Source organism: Esox lucius, chromosome 14 (assembly GCF_011004845.1).
Source record: "Esox lucius isolate fEsoLuc1 chromosome 14, fEsoLuc1.pri, whole genome shotgun sequence".
In the NCBI taxonomy this organism is placed as follows: domain Eukaryota; kingdom Metazoa; phylum Chordata; class Actinopteri; order Esociformes; family Esocidae; genus Esox; species Esox lucius.
The window spans coordinates 16,095,034-16,121,009 of record NC_047582.1 but is presented as its reverse complement, the minus strand read 5'-3'; the positions used below and the strand labels follow the sequence as shown (position 1 = coordinate 16,121,009).

The 25,976-nt window shown below is 38.9% G+C and overlaps 3 protein-coding genes across 5 annotated transcripts in view; all 3 read left to right on the top strand.

Moving 5' to 3' along the window:
• Positions 1-3,957, top strand: part of mcc (MCC regulator of WNT signaling pathway) — an 87,529-nt gene extending 83,572 nt beyond the window's left edge. The window contains exons 17-19 of one of the 3 annotated variants that reach the window (XM_029125062.2): positions 567-658; positions 1,165-1,287; positions 1,809-3,957. In XM_029125062.2, the coding sequence (XP_028980895.2) occupies positions 567-658; positions 1,165-1,287; positions 1,809-1,989 (396 nt within the window). In that variant the 3' untranslated portion in view covers positions 1,990-3,957. The remainder of the gene's footprint in view (positions 1-566; positions 659-1,164; positions 1,288-1,808) is intronic. The other 2 variants (XM_029125063.2, XM_029125064.2) reach the window with 2 other exon arrangements.
• A 3,322-nt stretch (positions 3,958-7,279) lies between these two features.
• wu:fb59d01 (boophilin-H2) lies at positions 7,280-10,766 on the top strand. The gene is made up of 6 exons (XM_010877953.4): positions 7,280-7,445; positions 7,976-8,185; positions 8,738-8,902; positions 9,222-9,290; positions 9,452-9,530; positions 10,129-10,766. Exons 1-6 carry the CDS (start codon positions 7,382-7,384, stop codon positions 10,184-10,186), a joined length of 645 nt encoding a protein of 214 aa, XP_010876255.2. The 5' UTR covers positions 7,280-7,381; the 3' UTR covers positions 10,187-10,766.
• A 2,647-nt stretch (positions 10,767-13,413) lies between these two features.
• Positions 13,414-25,976, top strand: part of LOC105015094 (myosin-IIIb) — a 42,309-nt gene continuing 29,746 nt past the window's right edge. Inside the window, exons 1-4 of the mRNA XM_029125170.2 lie at positions 13,414-13,750; positions 17,576-17,641; positions 17,875-18,005; positions 21,471-21,573. Coding sequence (XP_028981003.2) covers positions 13,649-13,750; positions 17,576-17,641; positions 17,875-18,005; positions 21,471-21,573 — 402 coding nt within the window. The 5' untranslated portion in view covers positions 13,414-13,648. The remainder of the gene's footprint in view (positions 13,751-17,575; positions 17,642-17,874; positions 18,006-21,470; positions 21,574-25,976) is intronic.

Below are 25,976 nucleotides of genomic sequence, written 5' to 3'. Positions count from 1 at the left end.
TAATGTTGTTTAGTCAGGGTTTGGGGCATATTCAATGGGATATGTTCTTAAAGTGGTAGTGCCACCTAGTGGACCAGGCGTGTTACTGCATGTGGGGGTGAAGGGGGGGGGGTGACCACCCGTAACCACAGATACATGCAAAGATGTTCTACGTCCCTAAATGAAACAAATTAGATTTATATTTAGCTTCCCATATCTTCTAGAGTTTTTTGAGGAGAGATGATTGCATGTCTTAGTGATATCAGTGAAGCATAAGGAAATTGGAGCATTTCCATTTGACCAATTGAAATTCTGCATTTTATAATGTGTTTTTTGTATTTATTCAACTCCAATTCTGGTGAATAAATGTTGTGAAACTATTATTCTACTATTGCTGCAGGTAATACTTATTATGTAGTATTTGTTATGTTGAAGGCATTGCGATGATTAGAGCAATGTTAACGCTCACTGTACATCTTTGATCTGTTAGCAGACTAATCCCATCAGGCTTATTATGATAGTTGTATGCAGTAGCACTGTGGTTATAGATAAGCTCTTCCTCATGATTTCTCCCTATTGCCTTCCAGGATAGTGGAGACTGTCCAGCCATTAACCTATCAGACCTGAGGATACTGAATGATAGCGACCTGGCAGCAGAGCTCACAAACGCACTCAGACGGTAACTTACCAAGAATACAGTGTGTCTCTGTCTATATGTGTGTACCTGTTTACTTCAGTCTTCACTACCATAGTAAAACAAAGAAAATCATGCTAAGGGTGGACATTTGGCTGGTCCTCAGTTTGACATGAATTGAGGACCTGATCTGACTGGGGTTTAAGTTTAGGTTTAGGGTAAATTCCTTAAGGGACAGTTTTGCAGACACAGATTATGTTTAGTCCTAGACTGAAAAAAATAAAGCTCCATGGAAAATCTCCATTGAGCTTGACTTTTAAGAAAAGGCCCATTTGTAAAACCGGCCCTTTTGGGTTAGGGTTAGATTAGGTTTAGGCATAAAGTTTAGGTTATTGAGGTTAAGATTGGGATTTGGTTACATTTAGGCTTCGGTTTAGTGGCTAGGTAAAACATATTTTGTATGGTTATTTTGAATTGTACTAATTTTCCAGTCCTCACCTTGATAGTAAAACGTACATTTGTGTGTTTAACTGACTGTTTTTCTGTCTCAGTGAGAAAAAGTTGAAGGGGCGTGTCCAGGAGCTGGTGACAGCGCTGGAGAGACTAACCAAGAGTAGCGAGGTCCGTCACCAGCAAAGCGCAGAGTTTGTCAACGATCTCAAACGAGCCAACAGGTAGTCTTAGCAACACTCACAGAAAGAAGACTAAACATACAGTATTTTATGTGTATTTATAGTAAATATAAGCGGCAAATTTATAATAATAAATTCAAAAAAATTATTGGACTGTTGACCCAATAGAGCTGTTTGTATTCAGACCCTTTAGGAGTACTGTAGTTTGTTTGCGTTGTAATACTGTTGAGAGAAGGCGTAAATTGCTACACTATTTCCTGTCAATAGGTGACATCATGTGCATATCCGGCATGCTATGACATAAGTGTTTACATTGTCCAAGAATACTTGGAAATGTTGTGTTTCCAATGTCACAAGACTCACTGTGAATTAGCTTAGTCAACATCTGTTCTGAGGGTTTCTATGTAGTTCTCTGTGGTATAATGATGATTGAAGGTCATGTAGCACAGCATTTTGCTTTGTGATTGGTTTTGTTTCATGGTGGGTGCTGTAGTTCTGTTCTGACTGTTGAAATTGGGATTATTCGATTTGATTGGGGGTTTTGTATATCTCTGTCTGTCTAGTAACCTGGTGGCGGCATATGAGAAGGCCAAGAAGAAGCACCAGGGAAAGCTGAAAAAGCTGGAGGCTCAGATGATGGCAATGGTGGAGCGCCATGAGACCCAGGTTCGCATGCTCAAACAGCGCATCGCCCTTCTGGAGGAGGAGAACTCAAGGCCGCACACCAATGAGACTTCCCTATAAGGACTTATAAGGCGTCACAATGAGGACTGATGAGGCGTCACTATGAGGACTGATGAGGCGTCACTATGAGGACTGATGAGGCGTCACTATGAGGACTGATGAGGCGTCACTATGAGGACTGATGAGGCGTCACTATGAGGACTGATGAGGCGTCACTATGAGGATTCATCGGACATTACTGCGAGAACTCGTGAGATGTCAGTCACTCAGTATTGCTCATGCAGTCTCATATCGAGAGATCACTATGAAAACTCGCAGGCGTACTAACGAGACGTCACCATGGGAGAACTCAGCAGCACCACAGGACCCCGTTAATTCCCCCGTGGTATGAACCATCAGGCTGGGCACTGCTCAGAGGATGGGGCAAAAGGTAGGAAGCGCTGGTGCGCGGTGGCTGACAATGTAACCCTTCCCAACCAACCCAGACACACCCTGCTGCGCACATACATGCGTGGGAGGACACGGCAGTAATGGATCCAAACTCGCCAGCCAACAGATAGACAGGTAGAACTCCCAGGACCTATTGGATTGGACGCTTGTGACTGCTGCCAACCATGTCTGGAGAATGACACAATCCTAATGGACTTGAATTTTGAGGAAAAGTGTTGTTTTATATTTTCTGAGCACTATAACAAAGTGACTACCATTACTGGCAAATGATTCACTTTTATGTCTCCCATTTTATTTCATTTTATTTCATACTGTATGCTCTATACGGTCATCTTTTTTGTTATCTCAAGTTTTGGATGCAGATTATTTAGCAAATTATATGATTTATTATACATTTTATTGACATGTAGAAGAGTTTCTGAGGATTCCTTTTTAAGACATACCATTACCTTAACTCAACAACCTAAACGTTTTCAGTCTATAATGTACACACTGCCATGGGGAAGACTGACACTATATACATGCTCTATTCTCAGCTTTCACTGGGTTTCAAGTCTGGAAATGTCCGAAACCTCTTTGTTATTGCACTGTTAGAACGCGTCATTTTAATTATTCATTCTGAAGTATGTTTACAGTGTAAAATAAAAATGAATGTGCAACGGCATATTACTTCCTCACACACAGGTAAACCTTTTGTCTCTGATTTGACCAGTAAACTTTGCAGGTCTGATTGGTTCGTACTGTAAGTCGATACCTGTGTGTCCTTACAATATAAATGGCAGCATTTTGGCATGGGCTTTTAAATATAAATCGGTTAATTGCACACACCAACATTCATTCCAGACATACGACAGGCAGCCAGTTCCACAATATCACCACATTGCCTTTGCCCTGTTGAGGACTCTGTGAGCTTTAAACTCAGACCTCAACATTAACTAATGGCTGCTCCACTTTCTCTTTGGTTTAGGGAATCACATTCAATATATAATGCTGCATTTGCTCACCTGACAGCTGAACTTCACTTCTATACTGTAGCTAGCTACCATAAGTCGGCAGAGACTGACTGGCACTATAGAATAAGACAACTATTACCCTAAAGCCTGTTTTTGCATGGGTACAGCCATGGAGGAGGATTATTATAATAGTTTTTTAAATGAAGTATTACTGATTCCCTGATAATACTGTGGATTTGTCCGGTTCTCATATTTGTCGCCAAAGCTTGAATTGGAGAGGAGAAACATTATATAGCTGCTTTTTAACAAACTTCGTTGGAACGCTGCGTAAAATGCAAATGGAATGCAGTGTGCAAATCATTTATCCCTATATTTCATTGAAAATAGCACAAAGACAACCAATGAAATGGAAATGGGAATGTAATGGTAAATTACATACATTTGATTTTGATGTGAGCAATATGGACAGGGGCATACTCTGTATGCATTAGGGAACTGAGGAGACCAATTTCTGTAGTTTTTAAAGTGAAGTGTATTCCCATTCTTGCTTGATATAGGATTTCAGCTGCTCTACAGTTTGGTGTCTCCCTTGTCTTATTTTTTGTTTCATAATGCGCCAAATGTTTTCAATGGGTGATGGCAAGTTTAGCACCTTAATTAGTTGTGTGATATTCCACCAGGTTTAGTTTTTTAGCATTACACAACTTTTCCAGTCTTTTGTTGCCCCTGTCCCAGCTTTTTTGAAGCATGTTGCTGGCTTCAAATTAATTCAAGTGGGCATCTATTTTTCAGGAAAATAAAATTTCTCAGATTCAATCAATCAAATCAAATTTATTTATAAAGCCCTTTTTACAATAGCAGTTGTCACAAAGTGCTTTACAGAGACACCCGGCCTTAAACCCCAAGGAGCAAACAACAGGATTCAACATTTGATATGTTGTCTTTGTACTATTTGCTATTGAATATGGGGTTTAAATGATTTGCACATCAATGCATTCTGTTTTTCTTTACATTTTACGCAGCGTCACACATTTTTTGGAGACAGAGTTGTAATTCACTCATATTTTAAGTAGGTCATATTTCATGAGCAAACAATCCATAACTGCAGTTGGCATTAACTCAACTACCTTGGCTTTGTATCTGTTCAAACAAGACATTTCAGGTGGTAGTATGCATCCTTTACGTTTATTTACCAACCCATTTTAATAGTAGAAGAATCATATTACTTTAAAATGGTGATGGTCATCTGTTCAGTAGCGCTGTCCATTCTGAAACAGACACCATAATAGGACTGACACAACAACTGGCCCAGTACATTTATATTACATTTATATTGGTGAGACAATTCCATATCAATCTCATTTATTAATTTGTCATTGACAATTTCCATTTCGTTTACTAAGTTTGGTTCATGGAATTACTGCCCAGATTCACTGTGAAAGCAAGCCCTTGTAGATGAGTATAGTAGTGATTTCCATTCAATAAACTTGCAAATGTCTTATTTAACCAAACCTTTATTCACTATCTGAATGTGGATACTCCAGTGGTTTGAGATGTTCCATCCTCCATTCTCTAAAGGAGGATGGAGGGTTGGCAAATGAATGACCTTACTGTATTTGCACATATGTATGTTGTGGAATCAAATCTAGGCAATCATTTTTTTGTTGGTTTCATTGCAGATTGTATTTGTTTATATAATAAAGCATAATCATTTGGTTGCTGTCCTTCTTATGCTAATTACCCCTGTTATACAATTAAGCATTGATTCATTCAGAAACATCAAAAGTCTGTCTTGCCTTTCTTCTAGATGCTACTTACAGTACATTCGTCTTTTATATCTGACCCTATATTAACACATGTAAGTTAAGTCAACTGACTACCTAAAGTATGAGGTAAGAATAGACAATGACAAAAGAATTGTATAAATGTGATTATGAGTAGGTTAATTCAATGATGGTGTGTTAATGCTGATATTGTGAGTGGTCCTATCTTTGTTAGATTCACTATCTATGTTAAATTCCTTGGTTGTGTCACATGTTTGTATTGCCTCTTGTTTGTCAGTAAGATGGTGTGAGTAATACTTGACAGAATTTTTTTTACAAAATGAATACGAGCCAACATTATCATTTTAAACTCAAATTTGAGATTGGAAAGAAAATCTACTTAAAGAGAACCTTGTTTTAAAAAGACTGTACAGTTTTTTTGTAACAATTGTTGAGTCTATTATAAATATCAATACCCAAATACCTAACATTATAATAATACATTTTATAATCAGAGAAACCACCAAATTTAGCAAATAAGTCAAGTGCTAAGGGTAGGCGTTGTGTTGGCCTGTAGCTGTAGCAGCCTTTGCCTACACAGGGCTACGAACACCTTATCACTTCTGGCTTTGTCTTCACCAGCATAATCTCCTTGCTGAGGTCCCCAACCTGACTGAAGACAGACCGAAGCACAGCTATGCCTCCTCACAGCTTTTTAAAGGAGCATTTGAATCACTTGTTCTGTATACTTCATAGCCATGCCATATAACAATGTTGAATACATACAGTAGGCATAAGACAAAAGGAAATAACCTCATACATGTACATACTATCACTAGAACCGTTTTAATTGCTTCAGTAGTCATCGAGACTTCTCTGTTTACTCATTTAACAGCCTCAGGCACATCGTATTACCTGCTCTGACAGACTGATACCTGTTGTGTTTATAGGTTAGGGTGAGACTGGTTGAACTCGATACTTTGTCACTCCTAGTTAATCTCATCCAAACTCTTTTTGATCACTAACATTCACAACTGAGTAGCAGATGCCCTTATACAGAGAAACGGATTCAACCAGATATCACAGTTTTAGCAAAATTTCTTCCTTGCTTAAGAACTCATTGCTAGTCTTGATGAGAGTTACTTCCTGTACAGAGCCTTCATGACAATTGCATTATTTATTAAATTATTTTATTCTGACTTTCATCTGTTAAAGCACCTTGAAATGCTTGTATGAAATGTGCTACAGTGTGTGTGTGTGTATATATATATATATATATATATATATATATATATATATATATATATATATACGTTTGATTTGATTTTGATTCTGCACATGATGTGAGGTAAGAGGTAGCCTAAATCTATGACTATAAATGACTAAAATGTGACAAACTTTTACATTTGTTTCACAATTGTTTTTCTAAGAAATAATTTATATTGAGGCCATCTCTTAATTCCATCATGTGCACAATCAGAATGCCTTTTCCAATTACAGACTTGTTGTCCTGAGTAAAGTATAGTAGACTGAAATTCATGAAATGACTGAAAACTGCCAAAAGGAACACTTTTGTTCATTAACCTTCATAAGAGCCTCAGAACCAGTGGATCAAAATATCTCCTTTATATCACAGATTCAACAACATATATTATTGTAAGGTTATATTGAGGTTATTTTCTGCAAAGGGAAGCATCTGTTGTGGGAAGCCAAAAAGTTTTATGAAATGATATAGTTGCCAATTTGATTGTAAAAACATATCAATTATTACCTGTATTGTTTATTTCATACAGAGATTTTGTCTCTACTCATCTTTTTTAATCATTTTAGAAGCGACAGAATGTTAATAAAATCTTATCCTCCTATCAGCCTTGGCTATTAATATAATGAGGATGTATTACGGGGGAACACTTATTTGGAAACAGGACCCTATAAACTAGGAAGTACATGTTCCGCTTAAATTATGGTTGTGGATGAAGTTAGGTTTAGATTAAATTTAGCTTCACATCCAGATCCTAATCCATCTCAAACCTCAACCATAACCATAAGTCTTGCTAGGTTAAGGGTTAGGGTTGTTGAATACTTTCTACTCCATATTTTATGACTGAAACCATGAGGTTTATGACCAACTAAAAGAGAAAGACACTCCCAGGTAATAAAAACCTATGACATGATAAGGGGTCCAAAGGACATTACATATATGTGGACAGAAATACACAGGATTTGAAAAGAACCAACATCTTTCGGTTTGGAGGAATACAGTCTTGACCAAATAGTGTCTCAACGATGGCAAATTCACTTTTAAATATATTTGTACTAGGGGTTTTACTCCCTATAGTTATGTCTAAACGTGAGTATACTGTATTCTGTTTTTATATTTCTGCATTCTTTCTTCAAACCTTTATTGGCTTTGCTTCCTCTTCACTTAATTTAGTTGATTTAAATATATACTATAGTCACTACCCTGTTACTTTGTACTAAGTGTTTATGTCCATTTATTTAAAAGTTACATTTAAGGCCATAACAGCTGTTCAATCTATTAATGGAAATTACTTATTTTTCTATTTTGTCTGGCAAATGAATGATGATATGTTTCAATCTTCTCAATATAATTGAAATATAATAATTTTAGGAAGGAATATTCAGTTTACAGATGACGCTACGATACTTGTTCTAAAAACTCTTTGCTTTCCTAGCACAGGTGTGTCAGAAATAAAGAAAAAAAACTCACACAACTGAGATTATTCAAATTATGTTTAGAATGTGCTTGCCTATTATAAATCTACACTGTGTTTTTGCTGTTGAAGAAACTGTCATAATCGTCAAGAGAACCTGTATGAGAACGACTTAGTTACTGGGAAGTGGCCATCTTTATTTCAGAACCATTTTGCAACAGTGAGATGGACGAGGGGACGGCCGTACAGGGAACAGAAGGCCACAACAGACTACAGTATTACTACAATAAGGGGCAAGATATCTGCATGCCTTTTTTCTACAAAGGTCTGGGAGGGAATGAGAACCGCTTCAACACAGACCGAGAGTGCATGGGGAACTGTTCTGCCAAATTTGAAGAGCTCTACCCAACTGAAGGTCAGTTACTACAGAGCGTGGGAATGGGAGACTGTGGCCCCTTAGTGGCCGCCATTTTGTTTGGTATAGATTCTAAGAGGACTCTACGCCTAACAAACAGGAAGCGCCTGTAACAGACACCTTGTGCAGCTGATGTGTGTTTGTGTGTTTTTATAAGAACGGTTAATGAATTATGAACTCGTAATGGATAAGATCTTTATGAGTAAAGAAACACAGCAATCCTTAAATCTAGTACCTCTGAATTATCATCCATTTGAAGTAACTACCAAGTGAACATCTCACTTTTAAAATATCATTTTCTGTTATTTCATACCCAAACAATTTTATTGACTCAAAACAAAAGCATACATATATATATATTTTTTTAAAGAACCTTAAAAAGTGTGAGCTGGCCAATAAGCAGTCTATAGAAGGATTTGTTGGCCAATCAGCCAGAATAATAATTTGTGAAAATCCACAAGAGATTATGAGCTGTATTTCATTGCAATCTGGAAACACTGAGCAGTTAATTTAAGGAATTGTTGCTGTATTTGTTCATCTATTCTCTTTTAGATGGAGTGTGTAAACTTCCGTTGGATCATGGTAATTGCTTTGCCATGTTGCTGATGTACTACTACAACGCAGATGAGAAGAATTGTCGTATCTTCCATTATGGGGGCTGTCAGGGCAATGGCAACCGCTTTGAGACCAGAGAACAGTGTCAAAAGACATGCATGGGTCAGTTCACAATCTATTTCTCATCTCTCGTATCTAAGACACGATTGAAGCAAAAGTTTAACGATCTAATTAAATATAATCAACGTACATATTTCTATATTTCCTTCTACTGGCATGTGTAAGGACATGTATAAAATGTACCTGGAAATAGTTTGCAAGTCACTATGCATTTTGGATATAGTAGGCACATACAATTCACACAGGGAATAGTTCTTCTTTAGACCACTAGAGGTCCTTCCTACAATCTCCAACTTCATTTCAACCACTGTATGTGTTATGCTTGTTTTTCACATTCATGTGAAATGTTCTTTTTCTGCAGCCAAATCTGGCAGGTTAATAGGTGGTGTGGATCCAGAACCCAACCCAGATGCGAGTTCCACTAATATAGGTACATCAATAACATTTTGGGGGATTATGTTATAGAGATTGGGAGATCATTAATAACAAATAAGGTAATTGTCCTGGCTGTTAACCCAAATGTTAGTGAATAGCATTTCAATTTTTTCTTCTTAGTCCCAACTGTCTTTTTTGCATTTGCTGTTGTTTCAGGATTAATCATTGGGGTTTTAGGAGGGGTTCTGTTCACTGTGGCCGTTATCTCTGCTGTTGTTCTCATTGTTGTCCAAAGGTGAGCAAAGATGCAACAACGCAGCCAACCCATTACAAGTCAATACAGTTACCTTTGTTAAGAAAATCTGGGGAATCTGCCATTGAGATTTGTGAATTCAAAGGCACCTTGCAAAAGTGTTTCATTGGTACTCAAGACTCACTATAAAAGCAGGGTACTGTGCACACATTTGTCTATAGGAGGTGGAGAATTATAGTGGCAGCCCAGATATGAGCCCCACACACTGAGAAAGCTAAATTCAATCTTAAAATGTTGATACTTCAAAAGTATCCAGAGGGACATGAACATGTTATATATAGTAACACATTTTCGTTGTTGACATCACTGGACGCACTGCTTCTGCATCTGCAAACAATTCCTTCAATCTGTCATTTTTTTTAGCCCAGACAGATTTGAGCTACAAAAATTAGGTGTAAACTTACAGTATTCAGACATTTACCCATCACCAAAATCTTTATTTACAAGCACCCAGATATGTTCATCTGAATGCAGCTGTATGTTTGTATGCTTTGAATGCAAATGTAATTTGAACTTTATGGTTATATCAATAGTTATTATAAATAAATATATAATATTTGATTTTGTTTCCATTTGACAGAAAAGAGAAATCGAGCAAAAAAGGGAGGAAGAAGGTACCAACTATTGAGATGTCCTAGATATCACCGTTATGAACTTCCTTTGAAATGTTGGATTTTACATTTGTTGTACTCTAATATGTCTTTCCCCTTTAAAAACAGCTGTCTTTTTCTACCATGTCCAATTAATAGTTACAACCTTGCCTTACCACAGCAAATCCCAAGGGGCTATGATAATACATATACATAAAACTTCTAAAGTTGCCCAGCAAGTTGTATATTTTCTTTCCAAACTGCTTGCTCATCCTGGAAGTTAGTTAGCAAGTATGCACCTCCTGTTGGAGTCTCCGGGGTGACACACCTGGTGTTCTCTATTTTGATTCAGAAATGCATCATTTAAAAATTTGAATGTTTTTGATGTTTGATAAATGGTTAACTTTGGCTAGATATTATCCCCCTTGTATTTCCTGTTGACAAAGTAAGTAAAGGCAATGAACCTAACTGTAAATAATCTATAACTCCACTGTTGTATGATGGATATTGTAACAGATTTGATCAAGGTCTGGTCAACAGATCAGATTGACTCTTAAATGGGTCTTAGACGTTTAAACTGTTCAACAATGTCATGTTAAATAAAGGATTGAGATTTTTTACATTTTGATATAATAATATTTAGAATTGTTCTCTATTGTACAATAGGAAAATAAAGGAATTTCATTGATTGGTATATAAAAAAATGCTCAATCATTACATGTGAAAGTTGTCAATCATATGTAAAAGTCAATTTTTTTTTTGAAAACCTGTTTGACTCAATTTGCAATTTCCTCTGTGAAATATCACTTCATACTCGGATCTACTAAAAATCCCTGGCAGATTATAAACAGATTAAACTCATAATCTACTTATTTCCCCATAATGTACACAAACCCAGAATATTCCCCAGCTAAAAAGGCTTTATATTTCAATCCAGTCCATAGTGATTCATGTTTGAAGGCAGCATTCAACAACCACTTGTTACATATGCATTTCCAAATCTGGAACATCCTTCAGAATGCCTTAAAATTTGACATTCTAGTGACTTTGAATCAGTTATGCTGGGTGCTAAGTCTGATGCCTGTGTTTGTTTTCATTAATATATGGAAAGGTATGCCTGCATGTATTTATTGTATGTTTGTATGTGTATATTGTGTTTTAAGTACCTCTATACCATTATGTGTAAGGATATTAACAGATGCACGATGTGTATTGTGGAAAAAGGAGTCACTTGCATGTATTATTGAATAGTACGGTTATAGCCAACATGGTTCCTGATAAGAAAAGTATTTATATTAACAAAAGTATTCGCCACCAATGCACCCATATTTATGGAGTTCAAGGTTACCATTGCGACAACTAAGGGAATACCTCTTTGACACCACTACGCTGTTTGTAAAAACCCCTACCTGCCCTTTGGGTGCCTCTGCCCCCCTGTCGTGAACTGTTTCACTGAACCACAACCGCAGCCCGACATATAAGGTTAGTTCTGCTCCAGTGGACAGTGTCAGTTACATGTGCACACAATGGCAATTAGGCTACCCACAAAAGGTAGGTGACATTTGTCAGAAGAGAGATTTTATATAATGTTGTTATATAATCCTGTTACAAGGCGGCTTTGGTCGTTCATGATTAACATGATGTTTAAGAGCAATTCATCTGGAGTAATGACCAGATATTCTGATGTATCAATCTGTATCTACAGTGGGGAGAACAAGTATTTGATACACTGACGATTTTGCAGGTTTTCCCACTTACAAAGCATGTAAGAGTCTAATTTTTATCATAGGTAATCTTCAACTGGAAAAACAAAAAACATCCAGAAAATCACATTGTATGATTTTTAAATAATTAATTTGCATTTTATTGCAGGACATAAGTATTTGATACATCAGAAAAGCAAAACTTTGTATTTGGAACAGAAACCTTTGTTTGCAATTACAGAGATCATACGTTTCCTGTAGTTCTTGACCAGGTTTGCACACACTGCAGCAGGGATTTTGGCCCACTCCTCCATACAGACCTTCTCCAGATCCTTCAGGTTTCGGGGCTGTCGCTGGGCAATACAGACTTTCATCCCTCCAAAGATTTTCTATTGTGTTCAGGTCTGGAGACTGGCTAGGCCACTCCAGGACCTTGAGATGCTTCTTACGGAGCCACTCCTTAGTTGCCCTGGCTGTGTGTTTTGGGTCGTTGTCATGCTGGAAGACCCAGCCACGACCCATCTTTAATGCTCTTACTGAGAGAAGGAGGTTGTTCAAGATCTCGCAATACATGGCCCCTCCATCCTCCCCTCAAAACGGTGCAGTCATCCTGTCCCCTTTGCAGAAAAGCATCCCCAAAGAATGATGTTTCCACCTCCATGCTTCACGGTTGGGATGGTGTTCTTGGGGTTGTACTCATCCTTCTTCCTCCAAACACGACGAGTGGAGTTTAGACCAAAAAGCTCTATTTTTGTCTCATCAGACCACATGACCTTCTCCCATTCCTCCTCTGGATCATCCAGATGGTCATTGGCAAACTTCAAACGGGCCTGGACATGCGCTGGCTTGAGCAGGGGGACCTTGCGTGCGCTGCAGGATTTTAATCCATGATGGCGTAATGTGTTACTAATGGTTTTCTTTGAGACTGTGTTCCCAGCTCCCTTCAGGTCATTGAACAGGTCCTGCCATGTAGTTCTGGGCTGATCCCTCACCTTCCTCATGATCACTGATGCCCCACGAGGTGACATTGAATGTTTTGTTTTTTTTATAAAACATGCTCTCATTTTAAAAACATGCTCTTGTTTTTCAAATGTGTTTTTGCTTTTCTTAAAACGTGCTCTCGTTTTTTAAACAATCTAATTGAATGTCACCTCCAGGGCTTCGTAGCATTTTGTGGGTTCATAGCAAAAGCTTCCAAATGTGAATGCCACACCTGGAATCAAGTCCAGATATGTAAACTGCTTAATTCATGACGAAATAATGAAGGAATAGCCCACACCTGTCCATCAAACAGCTTTTGATTCAATTATCCAATTACTTTTGGTGTCTTGAAAAAGAGGGAGCTACATACTGGAGCTGTAATTTCTAAACCCTTCCTCCAATTTGGATGTGAATACCCTCAAATTAATCTGAGAGAAAGCCCATGTTCATTATTGAACTGTTACATTAATATATTTTGGTGAACAGCCCCCTAGATCTGATGGACTTAGTCATTATGAGTTTGACTGAAGCCTGTGGTGAGGTAGGAGTTAACTGCTCACTCAAAGCGAGGGAGGGGAAACCCGTGCTTTGCTTTCCACCTCATTCAGCACAGTACTCCACTGGTCTCGCTGGGAGTGAACTCATTTTAGTTACGCGGTGTGTTCCGCTGTCAGAGGTTTTTATTGCACAACATCGCTGTTGTTTGTAGCTGCATAGGTCGGATTTTAACGGGAAAAACGACTTTCGGTTGTTTATTTTATGTTCATCGAGCTTTGTTTTAGTTTAGATTTGAATCCGATTTTATATTGCATAATATTTAAAAGTAATGGGGGGACTCCTCCACGAAGATTTGGCATCCTTGTCAGATCTCGATGAACAAAGTTTGCTGGAGTCGCTGAGCCAACGGTTCAAACAAGATCGTATATATGTGAGTGAAAGTTGAGACTTTATGTGCATGTGTTTGCTGTAAAAACATACGAAATTGCCTCTAAGTAATCGATCGACAATATCTTATCTGTGATTACATATGATGTATGATTTCAGTAACCACTGAGATATTGTATTGTGACAAAAGCCTCAATTATTTTAAACCACTTTATTAAAGGGTTAACGCGTCTCTGGACACATTCTGTTAACGTACTGTTAGCCTCCTCGTTATTGATTTGCAGTTCGCGTAAGATTCATTTTCTTTTGAATGACACTTGTGACTCAATTGTAACGATCTTTTTTGTGATCCGAGTCAGTAAAAAGAGTCGATCTTCCTCTCACCACTCAGCATAGCGTTACATTTGACCACGTCAACCATGTCAACTCAGCATTCTGGATTCGGTAGAAATCCATGCAATTGCGTGTAGTCGAATCTTCAACAACTGTTGTTTTGAATACATTTACATTAACAGTCTGCCATTGGGGTTAAATGGCCGTAATTCATCCCTTAGGCTGTAATATTAGTTTTTGTCTCTGTTATTCATAATAAAAAGACTAGCATTATTTTAAAGGGTCGGTAGCATTTAACTTAACTAGAAGAAACACTTACTTTGAGTAGTATACACATCAAAAGTTTAAAATATTGCAGAACTCAGAAGGTTATCTAAGTAATGTGAAGGAGTTTGAAGACTAATGTGTCCACACTCTTAGCCCAATGGGGTACTGTATTTGTCCTATGTATCCTGATGTGTCCATATAAACAGACAGGCAGATACCTATAAAGCAACATTGGTTTCTACCAATGTTGAAGTAAACTTGCCATTTATTTACTGTAGCCATATCTGAAAAACGTATACATTTTACTTTAAAAATGGTAAGCCATAGGTCTCAGTACTTAATTCCCTCCACATGCACTGTTTTCAATAACCAAGGCTCAAATCAATTGCCATTTTAACAGCAGTGGCCATATCTAAAAAAAGTAGACGTTTCACACTATGCTGGCCACCGATCTCAGTAGTTAGCTTCTTTAACTAATTAAAAGAAGCAGTCATTAATTCCCACAGCCTCTGTGTTTAGCAAGAATCATGAGAATGATGAATGTTTTCATCATTCTCATGAAGCCATTAAAAAACAATGGCAGTAATGATTTTAGATATAAAACATGTCATTTAGTAATATAACAAAATATCATAGTTAAGTGTTCTCTACCTTACACAGAGTTATTTCAATAATCTTTGCATTTTATTGCTAATATTTTCATTACTACAATGCGTCCAGCTCTGTCTGAATGTTTAAATTTAAACAGAATAAAATGCAAATATTCAGAAGAAAAATAAATGGATAGATGTTTTTAAATGACAGAAAAATTATTAGAGAGAACTTCTGTTTCGGTAATGAGAATGTAATCATAAAGATGAGAATATATATATTATATATAATATATATATAATATGTTATTTATAAACTGTTCACTTTGCTTTATGTCCTGTTTAAATGCAGACTGGAAACAAGTGACGTAAAGAAAGTTTTAGCGAAGGCTGACAAAATTCTGAGAAAGTTTACATCAACCCAGAACTGCTGGAGGAGTACAGAAGGAAAAGAGAGGTTAGGGGTTGGACAGGTTACAGCAAGCGTAATTAGCATATGCGCATATAGCCCTCATACCATGACTATAGGAATGCAGTACCCTACAGTATTAGGAAGTCTACACATGTGTCAACATTGAGGAGATGACTCGGATTCTGGCCTTCTAGGCAGGGTGGCAAAGAAAAAAACATATCTCTGATTGGCCAATAAAAAGAAAAGATTAAGATGGGCAAAAGAACACAGACACTGGACAGAGGAAGAACTCTGTCTAGAAGGCCAGAGTCGCCTCTTCACTGTTGACATTGACACTGGTGTTTTGTGGGTACTATTTAATAAAGCTGCCGCTTCAGGACCTGTGAAGGATCTGTTTCTCAGACTAGACTCTAATGTGTTTGTCGTCTTGCTCAGTTGTGCACCGGGGCCTCCCACTCATCTTTCTATTCTTGTTTGAGCCAGTTTGCGCAGTTCTGGGAAGGGAGTCGTTTCTGGGCAATTTCTTGCATGGATTATCCTTCATTTCTTAGAACAAAAATAGATTGACAGCTTTCAGAAGAAAGTTCTGTTTGTGCCCATTTTGTGCCTGTAAAGGAACCCACAAACGCTGATGCTGAAGATACTGAATAGTGTAGCAGCCAGTTTTTTGCTTTTTTAATCTGCACAATAGTTTTCAGCTTTGCTAACATGATCACAAAAGGGTTTTCTTATGATCAATTAGCCTTTTGAAATTATTAACTTGGATTAGCAAACACAATCTGCCATTGGAACACAGGAGTGATGGTTGCTGATAATAGGTGTCTGTATGCCTATGTACCACGCTGTTTCCAAATAAGTTGGGTTGCTGTGTAAAATGTAAATAAAACCAGAATGAAATTATGTACAAATCATTTAACCTTATATTCAATAGAAAATAGTACAAAGACAACATATCAAATGTTGAAACTTGGAAATGTCTTTGTTTCTTGAAAAATAAATGCCCATTTTGTGTTTTTCCAAAAACAGTTTCAAAATGTACCTGTCCTATATCGAGTCTACAGCAACTGGTTTGCTCAGTTCCCAAATGCCTACAGAGTATTGTTAAAAGAAGGGATGAACAACTGGTAAACATTCCCATCCCAACTGTTTTGAAATGTGTCGCTGTCTGGCATCAAATTCAATACGGGCATGTGTTTTTCCAAATACAAGAACATTTCAACGTTTAATATGTTGTCTTTGAACTATTTTCAATTACATTTAGGAATAAAGGATTTGCACACCATTGCATTCTGTTCATTTTTGCATTTTACGCATGGTCCCAACTTTTTGGGAAATGTGGTGGTAGATTTTCCATTGAAAATCAACTGTTTCCAACTGCAGTAGTCATATATAACATTAACACTGTATTTCATGGTTGTGACCTTTAGACTTCCGGCAATCCACGATGAGCTCCTTGGTTTTCTTTGCGTTCAGGGCCAGGTAGTTGTCAGCGCACCATGCCGCCAGGCACTCAACCTCCTCCCTGTAGGTTGACTATTGTCACTGATCAGGCCTACAGTGTGCTGTCGTCTGCAAACTTGACAATGGTGTTGGAACTGTTATTTGGGTTATTTGCTTTCTTGGTCCTAAAGAAACATTGTAGTCCCCACTCTTTCTAATCCTCTTTCAATATGTTTACAATATCACCATCAGATCACTTCCGTAGTCTTGTTGAGAAGACGTGTTTTGTAAAGTTAGTGTTCTAGCTACCTACTGTAGATATCTTCCGAGGATGAGCACAAACTGTCAAAATAGCGGAAATTCTAAAAGTGCTGGAAGCATGCCCCTGTAGAGTTAAGTTATCTGAAATATTGTACGTTAATCAATATAATCTGCTGATGGGAACCTCGCTGACATCCAGGGGCTATTCCAAAAATAACCAACCGCAATAAACAAAACAACTTATCATATCGTGATCGATATAACTTGGAGCCTTTGCAAAGTAAAAATAAAACAAGACTATATTTATTTTTCAGGTTTCACTAACACTTTATTAAACATTCTGACACATATTCTGAGTGTGTTTAGCACAGAAAACTCATTCCCATTGGGATTTCTGAAACCAACCACAATACTCTAATACCTTAATATTAATTTAGCATTTTTTGTTTTCTAAGCTTAAATTAAATCTTAAAATAACCTTAACCCCAGTACTTTCATGCCTTTTGATTTATGGAAATTTGTTGTCTCACTGCCTCTTTGATCTCTTTCTGCCTATCTCCTCCAGACCTACATTGGGGACATCTTGGTAGCCATAAACCCTTTTAAATACCTTCCTTTTTATGAGAAAGAGGTAAGTACTTCCACTGTGATCTGGCGACCTTATAAATTGGCATATGAAGAAATACAGGCAAAGTGTTTATATTCTTGGAAAATGACTGGTTTCTGAACTACAGATTTCTTTGTTCTAAAATTTTTTTTTTTAATGTACTTAACGAACATTAACGGGCCAATAATCCTGAGAAACAATTACTTAACTGTTTGGAGACAAAAGCTTTAGAGAGATTCTACTTTGTGTCAATGCAGGTATCAGAAAGATATAAATGCCATGAAAAGACCAAACTACCTCCTCACATATTTGCTGTGGCAGACAGAGCCTACCAGTCAATGCTAGGACGTTTGAGCACAGGACCCCAAAACCAGTGCATTGTAATCAGGTAGGTCCATTTGCAATAGTACTTTTTTGACACCACACTAAGCTCAATTCCACCAGAATGGTCAAACATACAAAATAGTTTGGAGTGTGTTCTTAAGCAGGGGTGTTAACCCCAGAGTCCTGATGTTTAATCTGTCTGTTATGTCATGACCACCTGGCCAATCATGCCCAGCTTCCAGTTGGCTCATTCATCCTTTCTCCTCCTCCCGTAACGAAACAAATATTTAAAATGCTGTAGGTACTAAATGTATGGAATGAATAATGTGCGCACGCTGCTGCCTCACATTGTTTGCTGGTCGTATAATATATCTCTATGTATATTTAGTTGTCGTTGTCATATGTCGTTGTCATATTTGGAAGATTCTTAATATTTGTTTTGGCACTAGTTTTGTCAGAGTATTTGGCACATCACTATGAACTACTAAAACGTAAACATTTTGTATAGAATAGCTGTAAAAGTAAAGTACCAGTTTCTTTGAGTCCTTTACTTTAGAAAGTTGAAGGTCAGCTTTTGAATGTCTCTGAGACTTACCAGAGATATTCCCTTGTGCGTCAGTCTGTCTTTGGCAGTTTACAGCTTTTTCATTATAGATTTCAGAAAAGTTGTTGTTCTGCGTAAAATGCTAATAAAAATAGAATGCAATGACGTTCGACTCATTTATCCCTATATTTAATTGAAAATAGCAAAATTACAACATATCAAATGTAAATGGACATACATTTGAATTTGATGCCAGTAAAGATGTTGTCTGGATGGCAGCATATGTTTCTCCAAAACCTGTATATATTGTTCAGCATTAATGGTGCTTACACAGATGTGCATGTCGCCCATGCCATGTGCACTAATTCACCCCCATACCATCACGGATGCTGGCTTTTGAACCGTGTGCTGATAAGAAGCCGGATTATCCCTTTCCTCTTTAGTCTGGAGGAAGTGGCGTCCATGATTCCCAAAAGTAATTTAACATTTTGATTCGTCAGACCACAGGAGTTTTCCACTTTGCCTCAGTCCATCTTAAATGAGCTCTGGCCCAGAGAAGGCGACGGTGGTTCTGGATCTTGTTTATATCTGGTTTCTTCTTTGCATAGTAGAGTTTTAACTCCTGTTTGTGGATGCCGTTGGTGTTGTGATGATAGGTTTCCAGAACACCACTCCAGCAAATGGCAACAAACGCCAGCGTCAGATGGGTGTTCTTTGGTCAGTGTCAGCTGTTCTTTTTTTCTGCTCGCTGTGACCAGAGCCCCACTGAATCGGCAGTGCAGCAGCTCAGCTGTGTTGGCCTGTGTTTGTTGAGCCTGATGGTCAGCAGGCCCAGGCTCGGCCATGTCAGGGTGACCCTGTTGCTCCACACTGGACCCTTTGAACACTCCCTGTCTTGCCTGGTGAGAACAGTTTTCCATGGCTGTCTCTGGTGACCTTCTAGCGTGAATACTGCGCCCTTATTGCGGATTGAGGCTTAGTTGTCTTTTACTCCACTTCTTCCTTTCACCCTCCGCGACTCCTCTCTTTATGCTTCCTGTAGGTATCCTAAACCTCTGTGGCCCGTGATTACAAAACCACTATAGCGGTGGAGCTTGGTGGAGCTTACTGCTACAGTAAATTAGATGCCTTGCCAAGGAATACTCTTACAGTACACTTAATGTCTGCCCCAGCACACACCTTCTGTAGATCTAGCTCTAGGGAGGTTCTTCTCAATATGTTTAGCAAAATTGTAAGTGTGTAACTGTACTGTAGCCCTGTCGGTCATTACAGTACTGTACTTTAGGGATTTTTTCTGTCCCCTAATGTAGGCTTGTTACTTTCAAAATATGCTTTTTGTCCATTATCTTAAATGTCAAATGTGCTTTAAATGGCACAAGAGAAATTAAAATTGAAGAATTAACATGCTTAAAATAGAACCTGTGCTGCAGGTTTAAAGACCTCTACAGGATGGAAAATCTGCAGCTGTGTTCTTTAAGCATGGAGGTATACAGGAACAGAAACTGGCACTAATGCAAATTATACATGAAGGTGAACACTTCTGAATGCGTATAAATAGATTTATTAACCATACATGTTCAAATTTCTATTTTAATCTGCAACGTTAAGGTTGGAAATCTGTGTCGTTTGTGTCCATGAATCTGGTGGCTGGTTTAATGGAACATTGTTTTTTGAAAACTATAGACCCCCACAGTGACTAAGATATCACTTCTACAATACCTCATGGGTCCATCTGGAAAGAGGGGGGCTTATAGATGCATGAATGGAATGAGTTGTGTACTTTTCCCAATCCATGCGGTTATTGGTTGTATAGCGTTCAGCCTTTTGTTGTTCCAAGCACATGCCATCCCAGCAGCCTCAGCTGTGGTTCAATGGAGCCGGTTGCCCAGGGTTACAGCAGTGTCACTGATGAATGAGTCATTCAGTCAGTGGAGGGGCCCATAGTTGCTTACAACAACAAGGAAGACGTGATTGACGAACCACCATGACGTATACAGTTGTGTGGCAATGCCTAGATATACCCACGTGTTCGTATGGTAAGAGCACCTCTATTTTTAGCAAGACTAATCCAACACAAGGGGTGATCCATCCCATAGGTGGTATATCTATTAAATTAAATTGCTGTCTGTCTTGCTCCATTATCAGCCGAGAAACATGATGTAGTGTTGCCATGGAGACAAGACTCACAGGGAAAATAGGGATAAGGAAAATGTTCATTCAAGACAGGCTTTATCAGTTCTCCCAGGATTATCAACTGGCTGTTGGTCTTGGACCTGAACCTCCACTTGGTGAATGTTGAGTTTTGAGGAAAACCTAAAAAAATAAGTCAAGACTGACGGTGTAATGGAAAAACAACCAGCAATCTTGTCATGGAAACATGGTCAGCATTAAAATTATATAAAATAAATGACTTTAAAACACATTAGTAAAATGCCATTTGTAATCAGAGCTTATCACAGGCTTTAGGGTTGGTCTCCTCCTTTGGCATGAAGGAACATGCTGGAAGTCCCAGAGTGTAGCCACAGTGAGCAGCACATTTGCAAGTCTTATTGCTCATGCAAAATCCTGCAGTGGTTTACGAGTACTCGTGTGTGTGTGTGTGTGTGTGTGTGTGTGTGTGTGTGTGTGTTTGTGTGTGTGTGCTAATCAATTTATCAGAGAGGGATATCAACCATCTGCCATTTGGCAGCCAAATGTTCTTCTGAGTCTTTAGAAAAATGAACATGTCTGTACACGCCATTGAAGAGTGACCTGCTGAGGAAATGGTGCAGTGTAAAGCAGATTAAAGGTTGGATTTAAAGGTCATACTCTACTGATGTGTTATCATCTGCCAGTCACACACTGTTCAGATTGTCCGTCTTGGTGGTCTGTGCCCGATGGCGCTGTTTTTCCTTTCATCCTTTTAATTTGATCAATTTAGAAAATTCAATGTCAGACTGCAGCTGTGTAGGCCGCACACTTTGAATGTGTCTCTTATCTCTGCAGTGGGGAGAGTGGAGCTGGAAAGACAGAGAGCACCAAACTGCTCCTCAGACAGATCATGGAGCTGTGCAAAGCGAACTCTCAGCTGGAGCAACAGATACTACAGGTAAAGCCGTGCACATACTCACACCAAGGCTAGCTATATGGCAGGAAAGAGAGATGTAATAATCTAGTGGTCACTGGAAGCAACAGATGTTGTCATTGTTGTCAGGTAAATTAAATCTACAGAAATCATTGTCATTATTTTATCAGTCTGTATAAAGGGTTCTGGGTAAAGTCTTCTTCGTGTATGATCAATGGAGCGCCGCTAACAGAGTAGACTGCCTTCAATGTTTTCCTTCCACCTCACCTCAGGCTTGTTCTCTGGTTCAAGTATGACCTCTTAGGAATGCAGGGGAGAAGGCAGCAACAGGATCACAGAATAAATGACTTTCTGTCACACCTTGATGACTCAGTGTGCTGTTGTCACAGTAAATACAGGCCCCGGGTCTAGGAACCCGCCCTCACGTCTAGTGGAGTACAGGACGCTTGTTTTACAGCCCCACCTTCAGGGTGACTTTACGGAGTGGCATTAAAGAAAGGGTTTGGCTTTGTTTTATTCCCGTAGACCTGCCTGTTGCTTGGTAAGAGGATGTAGGTGCTTGCGTGCGTGCGTTCACGTTTTACTAACCTGTTGGGGATCAGAAATCTCCACGAGCATTTGTAAAACAAGGAACATTTCACTGCTAGGGGGCTAGGTTTCGGGCAAAAGTAATATTTTAGGTTACATTAAGATTTGTTGTTAATTGTGCGTGCTTTTGCTGCAATTAAAAACCCCTGGTTACACCGGAGTGTTCTTGCTTAACAATGCAAGCATGCAATGATGTTTGGCAGAGAACACTAGGCCTTCAGACTGTGGAGCTTCTCTGTGTGGCGGTTATGGGAAACCTTGTTGTGTGGAGGAGGTATGACCCTCAACCCCGGTTCATAGAACTCCACTCAGCTCATACACCTCAACTGAGTTTATTGCCCACCTTGTCTAGTCTCAAAGCCAGACAGTAAGAGATTACCCAAAACAACAAAACATGTTTTACTAGTTGGACGTGTAGCTGATGGGACAGCACATAAGTGTGTGTGCGTGTGCGTGTGCGTGTGCGTAGGTTTAAACTTCCATTGAAGGAATGCTACATGTGGATTCGCTATATCCAGTTTAATGAATCATAGGACCCTTTTATAAGGATTCCTTATATAATTTAATGGGGCAAACCCCTTGATGTCAGAAAGAAAATAGGCACCTAGACAGGACTTGTGTGTTTGGTCTGGCCTGTATTAGCTTCAAGGTCATAGAAGGCTTGGAATTATTTTGAAACTCTTATAGTAGGTTTTCAGATCAGGGATCCTGCTGTCTTAGTTTCAGGGGAAAACTGGTTTCCCTGTTGCGTGCCTTGAAAGAGAAGATTTCCAGGCCTTTAGCCTCAAGTAAGGCCAGGAGCAGTTCTCCTTGCTGCTCCATAGGCAAGTACAATGGTGTTGTAGTGGGTGTGAGCTTCAACTGGAAGCGAGCAATGTTGTAGGCATAAAACTGAAGGAACAAGTCATGATTCAGTGAATGACAGTGAGTGCACAGGCCTTCCCCCGGAAACTGTCAAGGTTGTGCTTGAAATAGTGGACAGTGTCTGCCATCTCGGTGTAAGAAAATACGTTAAAAAACAGTTGCCAAAGGTTTCCTGAGGCAGGAAAAAGCTTGACATTTTCCCTGCTGCCCTGGTCTCTGGGCTAGCGATGAGACACAACACAAGAGGGGAGAGTAGAGCTGGGCTGGGAGGAAAGGGGAGAGTCACAGTCATAGGTTGTGAAAAGTAGGCTCAAAAAGACAGGGTTTGGAGACCCATGAGAGTAGTAATATGATACTGCCATTGCCTGATGTAATGGCTACAGGTATTTATTTTTGTATCTAATGGCTACAGGCGAATTTTGCTGTAGTGCCATTTTGAAATACAACCCTGTTTCCAAAAAAGTTGGGACACAGTGTAAAATGTAAAGAAAAACCGAATGCAATCGTGCAAATCATTCAAACCCTGTATTCAATAGAAAATAGTACCAAGACAACACATCAAATGTTGAAACTGAGAAATGTTGTTTCTTAGAAAATACAAGCTCACCTTAAATTTGATGCCGGTAACACGTTTAGGATAAGCAGGGACAGAGGCACCTAAAGACTGGAAACGTTGGGTAATGATAAAAGACTAAACCTGCTCACTGAATAGGTCAATGGGCAACAGGTTAGTAACATGATTGGGTATTAAACAATCATTCCAATGAGGATGGGCCTGTCAGAAGTGAGGATGGGGAGGGGTTCACCACTCTGTAAAAGACGTGGGCAAATGGAGCCACAATTCAAGAACGTTTCACAATGTCAAATTGCGAAGAGATTTGAGATCTCATCATCTACGGTGCACAATATCATTAAAAGATTCCGAAAATCTGGAGTAATCTCTGTACACAAGAGACAAGGGTGAAATCCAATATTGGATGGCTGTGATCTTCGCACCCACTTATAAATCCTTATAAATAGACACTTCTGTAAACCATTGTCTGTGAAGTGTGAACACATTTGGTCGCTGCATCCACAAACGCAAGTTAAAGCTCAACCATGCAAAGAAGTAACCATAGACAAGATCCAGAAATGCCAGCACCTTCTCTGAGCCCAAGCTCATTTTAGATAGACTGAGACGAAGAGGAGAACTGTCCTGTGGTTTGACCAGAGATGGGGACTCGAGTCTGACACTCGGACTCGAGTCGCACTGAAGTCGCACCAAGAGCTGACTTCAGACTTGACTTGCTACTCGACCCAAAAGACTTTAGACTCGAGCTTCGAGACTCGTCAACAACCAGTTTTCATGCAATTATTGCTTTTAAAATCGAAATTAATTAATGTATATCTATTTTCTTCTATTGGCGCGTATACGTTGGGGAAGCGTATGATGTGCTACATGTCCCCTGCCCTTTGCCATACTGTGCAATGTGAGTGCGCGCACGTACAGCCTATGTGCGCGCACTCACATATCAAAATATGCATTGACGATGGCGTCACCAAGTCCTCCCGGAGTTTTGCCTTTTTTCATTAGTTTTGGTTTCAAGAACTTCGTAAACAGTGGCGGTAATTAAACAGCTACATACAAGGTGAACAGCTACATGCAAGGTGTGTGGCACCAAGGTAAATTATGCCGGATTAACAACGTTGAACTTCATCAGGCACCTCTAAACGCACCCAGATAGGTCAGTCACTTGCTAATGTGAAAAAGACGTTACATTTTGCATATATCGTCACAGGTAACATGCTAACCATTGCAAAGTGTTGTTGGGGTTATGAGGTTGGGCTTTACAGCCAGTTAGTAACACAGACAAACATGTAATCTTTGGTGCAGATACCAAAATGTTGAAAAATACAGTTATGAAATTGAAACAGTTCTTAATTTGTTTTTCTTCAGATTGTATTGCAGGAGACCCCATAGAGTTATCCTACAACAGATTTTGATACTGTACTGTATGGATGGTAGCTAAAGGACATGCTTTGAATTCATAAGATTTAACAATACAGTATTAGGGACAGATCAGATGGCAAGAGTGACTTGAGACTTGAGTTGGACTCGTGGCAAAAGACTTGAGACTTCACTTGAACTTCCCCCCTCAAAGACTTGAGACTCGACTTGGACTTCCAAAAAATGACTTGTGAACATCTCTGGTTCTGACCAATCAACATTTGAGTCATACACTCTGGAATCATTGATGCTGCATCTTCTAGGCTAAAGAGGAGAGAGACCAACCGGCTTCTTATCAGCGCACAGTTCAAAAGCCAGCATCTGTGAAGGTATGGGGGAGCATTAGTGCACATGGCATGGGTGACTTGCACTTCTGTGAAGGCACCATTAATTTTGAACAATATATACAGGTTTTGAAGCGACATATGCTGCCATCCAGGCAGCAAAGACAAATACAGCAAAAGAGACCCCGAACAGTTGAGCAGCTGCAATCCTATATAAAGCAAGAAAGGGAATATGTTCCATTTTAAAAACTACAGCAATTGGTCTCCTCAGTTCCCAAACCCTTACAGAGAATTGTTAAAAGAAGAGGTGATGCAACACAATGGTAAATATGCCCCTGTCCCAACTTCTTTGACATGTGTTGCTGGCATCAAATTCAAAATGGTTATGTATTTTTTGAAAAACAGTACAATTTCTTTGTACTATTTTCAATTACATATAGTGATAAATGTTTGCATGTCATTGCATTCTGATTTTATTTGCATTTTACCCAGCTTCTTTTGTTAGAGTAGCTTTAATGGTATCACTATATTGCAGTGAAGCTGTGAAATTATTTTAGGCCTTGTTTTCTTCAACAACGTCAGACAAGGCTTTTGTTCCAGCCCCTTGGCTTCCTGATGATTACCATGTTAAACAAACCGATATGACCAAAGTCTTTCAAGAGTTTCTGGCTTTCTCACAAGCCCCTGTGTTTGTGACAAATTCT

What these genes read in the sequence shown, in the direction of transcription:
- wu:fb59d01 (XM_010877953.4), top strand. Translation starts at nt 7,382, where the DNA reads ATGGCAAATTCACTTTTAAATATATTTGTACTAGGGGTTTTACTCCCT. An exon ending in AGAGCTCTACCCAACTGAAG is followed by an intron (nt 8,186 to 8,737) that starts GTCAGTTACTAC and finishes ATTCTCTTTTAG; the next exon opens with ATGGAGTGTGTAAACTTCCG. An exon ending in GTTCTCATTGTTGTCCAAAG is followed by an intron (nt 9,531 to 10,128) that starts GTGAGCAAAGAT and finishes TCCATTTGACAG; the next exon opens with AAAAGAGAAATCGAGCAAAA.